The 10,429-nt window shown below is 51.2% G+C and overlaps 1 protein-coding gene across 1 annotated transcript in view; it reads left to right on the top strand.

The window, feature by feature from the left end:
- Positions 1-7,169: 7,169 nt before the first annotated feature.
- Positions 7,170-10,429, top strand: part of LOC134368466 (PWWP domain-containing DNA repair factor 4-like) — a 13,709-nt gene continuing 10,449 nt past the window's right edge. Inside the window, exons 1-2 of the mRNA XM_063084932.1 lie at positions 7,170-7,257; positions 7,429-7,541. Coding sequence (XP_062941002.1) covers positions 7,170-7,257; positions 7,429-7,541 — 201 coding nt within the window. The remainder of the gene's footprint in view (positions 7,258-7,428; positions 7,542-10,429) is intronic.

The following is a 10,429-nucleotide window of genomic DNA, read 5'->3' as shown; positions in this document are numbered from 1 at the left end:
AGAAAACTAGGAAATATGAATGGAGTATTTGGGGTGGACAGATAGGAAGAGTAGGACGGATAGAACATTCGCAGCTCCTGAAGAACACATTCCCGTAATGTCAGAAATTCCATGAGAGTTGGGACATATCAGGAAAATTTTGGCGTAACGAGATTCGCGGAAATGACGTAGGAGAATGGGCATTAACTAGGAAATATATCCAATTATGCTCTCATGTTTGCAAGTACAGTGTAACACAGTACGTGCTCGCACGTGCACAGGGATGTATAGGTAGAGGATTGGAAGCACGTACACCGTCGTCTTCACAGTAAGGTGCCATCCCCCCTCAACATCTCTCTATGCATGTCAAGTTCTCGCAAGCTCATTCAATGCGATTTGAGAATCAGAAAAACACAGTAACGTCAAAAACCCCATTTTTGTTACACACACACAGATGCTCACAAACACACGACTAATGTTAAATCCATGTGTCCAAGGCATACGTGATCCCCAAAGCAGTTGTTCCCCCTGGTCTGATGCGGGAAGAGTCTAGCATACGCCAAGCAGCGTAACATGGAAATATTTTGGAATGCAAGAGGAGGAAAAGAAAGATGGCATTTACATGATGGATGGGATTCAGATATCAGCTTTGTTTCAAAAAGGCATGCATCCCAGATTTGGGGAAGGGAACGGGATCATTCGATCTCCACTTACTTGGCTCTCGTTGCTTCCTCTTTTGAATTTTCCAGATTAGCAGGAGAACATAGTACACAGGTCCTGGGCAACTACGCTAGGTGCCACCTGATCCCTGAAGAACAGTGCCCTTCAGAAGCACGCAGTGGTGTAAAGGGTGTGCGGACAAGCGGTTGGAGTGTGAGAAACAAGAGATCCAGCTCACAGAACCGGACCTGCCTCCGTCCACGTGACGTTCGGTAAGACTTCCCCATTCACTCGCAACCATCTCGTGTTGACATTTGGGATGCGATCATCTTTGCACCTCACTTCCATGCACACGTGTCTTCATAACGAGCATCACAGCTTTGGTGTTGGGAGACAAGAGTTTTGCACCACAGTATAGAGGTGCAGGTCGCAGCCAGTGACCGGTGCCTGCAGCAATCCCTACTAAAGATGACAGCCAGGTATCATCAGGATGACCTCACAGAACTCTGGATTCTGAGTTCATGCTCTTGAACATGACATGGGGCTGGCTCCCAGCATCAGTATGTAGGAGATAGCCTCGGGCTTCTCGGGGTGGACAAGGCATCCTGCGCACCCAAGGAAGGCAAAAAACGAAAGAAGCATTCTCCTAGGTTGAAGCCCGAGGATCCCAGAAGGCGCAGAGGGTCCCAGAGAGAGAAATGGGATCCCTGACATGACAACCACGTCCCCATGCGGATGCCCTTCCTCATGCAGTCGTTACAATGAGGTTACACGGTGGCTTTGGACTGTTATACAACTATTCTGGCACCTTCCGTATTTTCCCCCAAATGCTTGTCATTCATCTTCCCCTCTGTCTAAGGCCCGCTTCTTTAACACCTTGTTTTATCTCATCAATCACCTTGAGCAGGGCGTTTCTAGTTTCACCAAAGGAATTCTTTCCTGATACGGTTCTTCTTTTCCTTTTCCCTATTCCAGTCTCCTCCAGTTCTTTCCACTGAAAACACGAGTACAAGCATCTCAGGGAGAACCAGGTGGAGGAGGACAACCCATGCAAGCTGGGAACGCTTTGCAGTCCGGAGTCAAAGGAGGCGTTTTAGAGCAGGGGTTTTGAGGGAAGACCTGAGTCAGCAGTGGGAAGGACAGCCAGAAACCTCTGCCCCTCTTCATCACCTCTCAGGAGATGAAACGATTAAAGTGAAAAGCACAGACATAACGGCCCTGACCAAGTCTGAAATGGAAGGCATGGGCTCTTCGGCAGGGGCGCAGTGGAAGTTCAGCGCCACAGCGGGAGAGGAAAGGGGGTGCAGAAGAGTCCTGAAAGTGGTACTGCAGAAGCTGGATGAGAGAAGAAAACTGGGCCGAGGAAGAAAAGCAGATGACCAGCAGACCAGTACAAGCTCCCAGGTGAAAAGCACAGACATAACGGCCCTGACGAAGTCTGAAATGGAAGGCATGGGCTCTTCGGCAGGGGCGCAGTGGAAGGTCGATGCCCCAGAGGGACAAGAAAGGGGGTGCCGAAGAGTCCTGAAGGTGGTACTGCAGAAGCCGGATGAGAGAAGAAAACTGGGCCGAGGAAGAAAACCAGATGACCAGCAGACCAGTACAAGCTCCCAGGTGGAAAGCACAGACATAACGGCCCTGACGAAGTCTGAAATGGAAAGCATGGGCTCTTCGGCAGGGGCGCAGTGGAAGGTCGATGCCCCAGAGGGACAAGAACGGGGCTGCCGAAGAGTCCTGAAGGTGGTACTGCAGAAGCTGGATGAGAGAAGAAAACTGGGCCGAGGAAGAAAACCAGATGACCAGCAGACCAGTACAAGCTCCCAGGTGAAAAGCACAGACATAACGGCCCTGACGAAGTCTGAAATGGAAGGCATGGGCTCTTCAGCAGGGGCGCAGTGGAAGTTCAATGCCACAGCGGGAGAGGAAAGGGGGTGCAGAAGAGTCCTGAAAGTGGAACTGGAGAAGCTGGATGAGAGAAGAAAACTGGGCCGAGGAAGAATACCAGATGACCAGGAGACCAGTACGCCCTCCCAGAAGGTAGCTCAACAGCCGGCAAGTAGACCCCCTCGTAAAACGTATGGCAAACGCAAAGGGGTCGTTCGGAGGAGTGCCGGGAAGAGAGAAGCCTCAGGATCACTGCCAGTTGGTGCAGAGAGTGAGGATGCCCTGTGCGGTGACAAATCACCGGTGCACACGACCTGTGCCCCTGCTCCAGCAGAAAGGCCAAGAAAGGCATCACGGAGGTCCGGCGCGTGCCACGATTTCCCGACACGGTCGGGACACGAGGGTGAGAAAGAGGGCAAGGCAAAGGCACAAGCCTCCACGGCTACGTCCCGGCGACCCACAGTCCTGGAGGAGGGTGCATGTGCTAATGATGGACAGGTGGCCCCACCCTGGCCAGCGGGTCTCATCCACACTCTGCCCATAGCTCTGAACGCAGAGGCACAGGACACCTGGCCAAAGACCCTGGCGTCTCGCTCCACGTGCTCTGCCCTCTCAGGGAATGCTGAGGACCCTGGAGAGGGGGCCTCGAAGCCAGGTGTGGAAGGGGCGGCAGCTCCTTCTGGGTCCCCTGCCCCCTCCGGGATCCCTGCCATGAGGACGCGTTACTCCCTCCATCTGGCAGACCGAAGAAGGAAGCTCTGAGAAAATGTGAGGTGAAGTCATCTGCTCCAGACCACCTACTGCCTGGGCCCGAGTTTGTCTAACTCCGAAGCCGGACTCATTCCCCAGTACGTCTTATGGCCAAATAACCAGGGAAGGGCTAAGAGGTTTATTGAGGGTTTGGGAAGGTGGGATAAGGAAATTAGGAGTGTTTGTTTGAAAGCTGTCAAGGCTTCACAGGAGTTAGAGGTTTCTATAAAGATCCTCATGGATTCATACCCTCCCCCACAATGCGTGTGTTACTTCCTTAAAATAAATCACCTAAAACATATATACGTTATTTATTTCATATGTATTAAATAGCACCACTTAAACATATAGGACATGTAATACTACATATCATACATGCACACACGTGCACACACGCAGACACATATACACCGTTGCTTCTGTTTCCCTTTCTGTGGGGAAGCCAGCCTAATACAGCTGAGCACGTTTATTGACTGATCTCCAGAGCCTTCAGCCGGTCATTCGAAGCATGAAAACAGAAAATCGAGGGGAGGTATGGGAAGAGTTGGAAAATAAGTTGAAATGGACAACTTTCTGGGTAGTCGCCATGGAATGAACGGACTTCAGGGTACGGCAGACTCCAAGCTGCTCTGGGCGGGTCGGGAGGTGAAAGACGGCACACACCTCCCTGGGCGAGCTCTTCCGGGAACGCTGGGTGGCTGCGAAGGGAAGGCTCAAGGCCAGAACAGGATTTGGAAGAGTGCGATCTCAAGTTGGGACCCAGCCGAGGTTTCTCAGCCAGGCAACGCGTGCAGCCACCTCCTAGCAGAGATCTGATGCCACCCGGCAGAAGATTGGCGTCTCGGACGCCCGGCTCCCACCGGGTGCCCAGGATGCCCGGGAGAAGCTTTTGCAGGAAGCCGCCTGGTTGCGGATCAAAGGGCCAGTGAGGGATGGCAGAGAGATGTTGAAATCCTACAGGCAGCAGAGCACAGTGCCCCAGAAGCCCCGCCACCTGGCCGAAGCCCTGGGGAAGATCAGCTGGAAGAGGAGTTCTCCTGCTCCCTTCATGAGCCACCCATTGGGACAGTGAGCCCTGGGTGACGACAGAGGCCCTGGAAAGCCGCCCGCTGCCTGGGCAGGGCGGTACTGCGAGGCCCGCCGTTCGGGGGTGTGCCTGCAGGGGGCGTGGTTCCGCACGGCCCCGCCTCCCACACGCACCGCCAATCAGCGAGGCCGTCTGCTGCCGCGCAGGCGCTGGCTCACAGGCCCTCAGATCCGCCTCGCCAACGGGCATCGCGGAATCCCCTGAGGCGTCCGGTCGCCTGAGGGTTCCTCAGGTGAGGCGCCCGCTGGCGGGTCGGCTGGCCCCGCGGCCCAGGACCATGAGTGCGTGGGTGCGGGGAGGGCATAGGGGACATCTGACGAGTCGTCCTGGCTTGGGCGTCGGTCGCCTGGGGTGTGCGACCCGGGCACGGCAGGCGAGCGCGTTGGGAGAGTGGCAGTGGGCCACGTGTGTGCGGTCTGGCGGGTAAGGGACCATCCACGTATGCCCCTCCTGCCCTGCCGGCCGCCCGTCAGGACGGACACTCGGGCCCCTGACGGTCACCGGGGCGTCCGCGCCGGCCACCGGGCAGTGGCCTCGCCTGGAGGTCCAGGACCTGAGCGGCGGGTTCGCTTCCCGTGGAGACGGCCGGGAGGTGGTCATTTGAATGTGGCTACTTGTATTGAGGATCATGGCTCATCATATGGAAGGCGACGGGTCTAATTTCTTTTATTCCTGTGGGGCGGGGGGAGGGAAAATAAACTGAGGGCCAATCAAGATTCTTCAGTTTGTAATGGGTACAGTTACCCCTTAAGTACATAACAACCCCACTCTCCACGTAGGCATGACCGCTATGCATAAAATTAACGAACAAAAGAAGAGAAAAATGGAAAGGGATTCATTCGCACCCAGTTATTCCACCCATGCACTGCGATCCTATGAAACCTAAGACTTTCTAAGAAAAATGCGTGAAACTTGCTGCGGAGTGAATCTGGCAAAGGAAAGGTGCAAGAAGAGGCACGAAGGTTTTTTCTTGATTTAAAATACCTTTATTTTTTCAAAATTGTGCCTTTATTACAATAAAGGGATCTGCCAGGTCATCCGTTTATGGAAATACGTGTCTTGAGGAAGGTTTGCTATCACAAACCCAGTAGGTGCACAGAAGCCCCAATACACAGGTAGTCATGGTAGAGGGGCCATCGGGTGAAGATGAGAGAATTTCTGCCTCTGGGGAACGGTGTGGGGGTCATGTCGACCCAGGGGCACCACTTTGAGACAACTTGCTGAGGACTGTGTTCTTTAGTTTTCGCCTAAGATGTAAATAATTCCCGCGCTAGGGAAAGCGGGCAACAGACCTTCCCAAGTGACAGGGCTTCCAAGGTAATCCTTCCCAAAGTCACGGTTGTCGACTAGAGAAGTCAATGCTCATTGTTATCTTGTTCTTTCTCTCTTCTGCTAAGGAACAGATGCAACAGAAGAAAGGGGATGGTCCAAAGGATTACGCTACTCTCTTTGGAAATTCTACTTCCTGGTGATCTGAAATTGACTCTGACATTACAGATTGTGGAGTCTCCATGTAGAAAGTGTATCTATTTTATTGTCAACTGGGTCTTCTCCCTCTGCAGGCAGTGTTTGCTTTGATGTCGGACTAAAATCCTGGACGCATTTTCACACCACGCCCTCCTAGACGTTGGCATCAATTTACAAACTTATTCTGCTGTGATCGATGTTCAATTTTTCTCACATGCTCCTGGTGGGTAAGAAAAGATGAATAGTTGGTTATCGCCGTCTACGTGTATTCATGTATCTCTATGCATCTATCTGTCTGTTCATCTATATCCCTCTATCACCTGTTTATCATCTCCCTATCTCTATCTATCTCTACCTCCGTTGTTAGCTATATCTGTCTAGCTGATCATCTGTCAGTCTATTTTGCCATTCTTTATACCTCTCAACCGTCAATTTTCGACACGAGTATATTCATATATGTCTACCTCTGTATCCATGTATCTTCGTCCCTACCTCTCATCTATCTGTCTCCTTCTAATCATTCCTTATCATTCCGTACATCTAACTACACCCTTCTATCTATTGCATAGTATCCATCTTTTTCGATCTCTATATCCATCTGTCTTTATGTATCTCCATCGACCAATGTGTCGTTTTCTGCCTCCCTGCCTCTATGTATCTATGTACCTAACTGTACAGCACCGGCCTATCTACCATCCACCCATTTACCCGTCTGCCTGCCTAACTTACCTACCCGTCTCTCCAGAGGAATGGAAGAGAGCTGTATTCCCATTAGGACGAAATAGGAATATAAATTATCTGGAAGGCTCTATGCAGACCCTTGATAGAAGCTCTTCGGGCCAGGGGCCAAAGTGTTTGGTGAGAGGAACATGTACTGTTTTGATTTAACACACTTGCCTTCTGACTGTGTCTGTTAGGGAAGCATCAGCTTTTGTAATCAGAAAAATCACTGGGATTGCCGTTCTCTATCTGTAGAAAGTGTTCTCTGAAATTTTTCACACTGGAAGAGAGCAGACAAATGTGAGCAATGAATAATATCCAAGTGGGCTGTACAACTCTTAAGGTGTTGTAACTGTCTTACAGGGATATATTTGTTGCATACGTAGGAAAGGGATTCAGAGAACTGTATCTCTAAATATATATCTGTATGCATCAAAATCCTGGAGCCCATGGACTCACGTGATTGGAACAAGAGTTCCTGGGTGATTGGATTACTGATGCTTCCTATGCTCGTTATTTGGTAATTTTGAAGATCATTTTAGATTTTTCCGTGTATACTTTCCAAACGAGGAACTAAGCGGAGCTCAGAGCAGCATTTGTACTGGAAGGAAGTACAGGGGGGATGGGTTCAGACAGTGAGCTGGACTGTAGGCTTCCACGCCAGGCATCTTGGGTTTCTCACATCTGCGTGTATGGGGCCGTGAGCGTGCGTGAGCGTGTGGGAGAAAGAGAGCATGTTTGTGCTTTGGGGTGTGGGTGGTCACGCTTGACGGTGCTCGATCACACCTGTTTTCTAAGAGGAGCTGGCAGGTCCAGCTGAGGGGAGACTGAAGCGACCGAGTCTCCTGTTATTCCTTCCCCCTTTAGTTGTGTGTCCTCAGGTGACCTCCGGGCTTGCGAGCCCAGCACCCTTGAGTACTCTAAAGGAGAGGGCGCCAACCTGTGCGAGCGCGCACCCTCGTTCGGGGAAGCCTGTGTGCAGATTGTCTCCAAGGTACGTGTATTTCATCATCATGACCCATTTCCTGGTATGTCGACCACTGTGCGTGAACAAAGACATACATATATGCATTTATTAAGGAGAGAAGTTTTGCATCACAAAACAGAGTATGTGAAGTCCATACTCCACCAGGAAAAGTGCAGGAATCAGTCATGACCCTTATTTGGACGACGTATAGAGAAAACTAGGAAATATGAATGGAGTATTTGGGGTGGACAGATAGGAAGAGTAGGACGGATAGAACATTCGCAGCTCCTGAAGAACACATTCCCGTAATGTCAGAAATTCCATGAGAGTTGGGACATATCAGGAAAATTTTGGCGTAACGAGATTCGCGGAAATGACGTAGGAGAATGGGCATTAACTAGGAAATATATCCAATTATGCTCTCATGTTTGCAAGTACAGTGTAACACAGTACGTGCTCGCACGTGCACAGGGATGTATAGGTAGAGGATTGGAAGCACGTACACCGTCGTCTTCACAGTAAGGTGCCATCCCCCCTCAACATCTCTCTATGCATGTCAAGTTCTCGCAAGCTCATTCAATGCGATTTGAGAATCAGAAAAACACAGTAACGTCAAAAACCCCATTTTTGTTACACACACACAGATGCTCACAAACACACGACTAATGTTAAATCCATGTGTCCAAGGCATACGTGATCCCCAAAGCAGTTGTTCCCCCTGGTCTGATGCGGGAAGAGTCTAGCATACGCCAAGCAGCGTAACATGGAAATATTTTGGAATGCAAGAGGAGGAAAAGAAAGATGGCATTTACATGATGGATGGGATTCAGATATCAGCTTTGTTTCAAAAAGGCATGCATCCCAGATTTGGGGAAGGGAACGGGATCATTCGATCTCCACTTACTTGGCTCTCGTTGCTTCCTCTTTTGAATTTTCCAGATTAGCAGGAGAACATAGTACACAGGTCCTGGGCAACTACGCTAGGTGCCACCTGATCCCTGAAGAACAGTGCCCTTCAGAAGCACGCAGTGGTGTAAAGGGTGTGCGGACAAGCGGTTGGAGTGTGAGAAACAAGAGATCCAGCTCACAGAACCGGACCTGCCTCCGTCCACGTGACGTTCGGTAAGACTTCCCCATTCACTCGCAACCATCTCGTGTTGACATTTGGGATGCGATCATCTTTGCACCTCACTTCCATGCACACGTGTCTTCATAACGAGCATCACAGCTTTGGTGTTGGGAGACAAGAGTTTTGCACCACAGTATAGAGGTGCAGGTCGCAGCCAGTGACCGGTGCCTGCAGCAATCCCTACTAAAGATGACAGCCAGGTATCATCAGGATGACCTCACAGAACTCTGGATTCTGAGTTCATGCTCTTGAACATGACATGGGGCTGGCTCCCAGCATCAGTATGTAGGAGATAGCCTCGGGCTTCTCGGGGTGGACAAGGCATCCTGCGCACCCAAGGAAGGCAAAAAACGAAAGAAGCATTCTCCTAGGTTGAAGCCCGAGGATCCCAGAAGGCGCAGAGGGTCCCAGAGAGAGAAATGGGATCCCTGACATGACAACCACGTCCCCATGCGGATGCCCTTCCTCATGCAGTCGTTACAATGAGGTTACACGGTGGCTTTGGACTGTTATACAACTATTCTGGCACCTTCCGTATTTTCCCCCAAATGCTTGTCATTCATCTTCCCCTCTGTCTAAGGCCCGCTTCTTTAACACCTTGTTTTATCTCATCAATCACCTTGAGCAGGGCGTTTCTAGTTTCACCAAAGGAATTCTTTCCTGATACGGTTCTTCTTTTCCTTTTCCCTATTCCAGTCTCCTCCAGTTCTTTCCACTGAAAACACGAGTACAAGCATCTCAGGGAGAACCAGGTGGAGGAGGACAACCCATGCAAGCTGGGAACGCTTTGCAGTCCGGAGTCAAAGGAGGCGTTTTAGAGCAGGGGTTTTGAGGGAAGACCTGAGTCAGCAGTGGGAAGGACAGCCAGAAACCTCTGCCCCTCTTCATCACCTCTCAGGAGATGAAACGATTAAAGTGAAAAGCACAGACATAACGGCCCTGACCAAGTCTGAAATGGAAGGCATGGGCTCTTCGGCAGGGGCGCAGTGGAAGTTCAGCGCCACAGCGGGAGAGGAAAGGGGGTGCAGAAGAGTCCTGAAAGTGGTACTGCAGAAGCTGGATGAGAGAAGAAAACTGGGCCGAGGAAGAAAAGCAGATGACCAGCAGACCAGTACAAGCTCCCAGGTGAAAAGCACAGACATAACGGCCCTGACGAAGTCTGAAATGGAAGGCATGGGCTCTTCGGCAGGGGCGCAGTGGAAGGTCGATGCCCCAGAGGGACAAGAAAGGGGGTGCCGAAGAGTCCTGAAGGTGGTACTGCAGAAGCCGGATGAGAGAAGAAAACTGGGCCGAGGAAGAAAACCAGATGACCAGCAGACCAGTACAAGCTCCCAGGTGGAAAGCACAGACATAACGGCCCTGACGAAGTCTGAAATGGAAAGCATGGGCTCTTCGGCAGGGGCGCAGTGGAAGGTCGATGCCCCAGAGGGACAAGAACGGGGCTGCCGAAGAGTCCTGAAGGTGGTACTGCAGAAGCTGGATGAGAGAAGAAAACTGGGCCGAGGAAGAAAACCAGATGACCAGCAGACCAGTACAAGCTCCCAGGTGAAAAGCACAGACATAACGGCCCTGACGAAGTCTGAAATGGAAGGCATGGGCTCTTCGGCAGGGGCGCAGTGGAAGTTCAATGCCACAGCGGGAGAGGAAAGGGGGTGCAGAAGAGTCCTGAAAGTGGAACTGGAGAAGCTGGATGAGAGAAGAAAACTGGGCCGAGGAAGAATACCAGATGACCAGGAGACCAGTACGCCCTCCCAGAAGGTAGCTCAACAGCCGGCAAGTAGACCCC

The sequence above is a fragment of the Cynocephalus volans genome, chromosome X (genome assembly GCF_027409185.1).
Source record: "Cynocephalus volans isolate mCynVol1 chromosome X, mCynVol1.pri, whole genome shotgun sequence".
NCBI lineage: Eukaryota > Metazoa > Chordata > Mammalia > Dermoptera > Cynocephalidae > Cynocephalus > Cynocephalus volans.
This window is presented reverse-complemented; position numbering and strand designations above follow the sequence as displayed.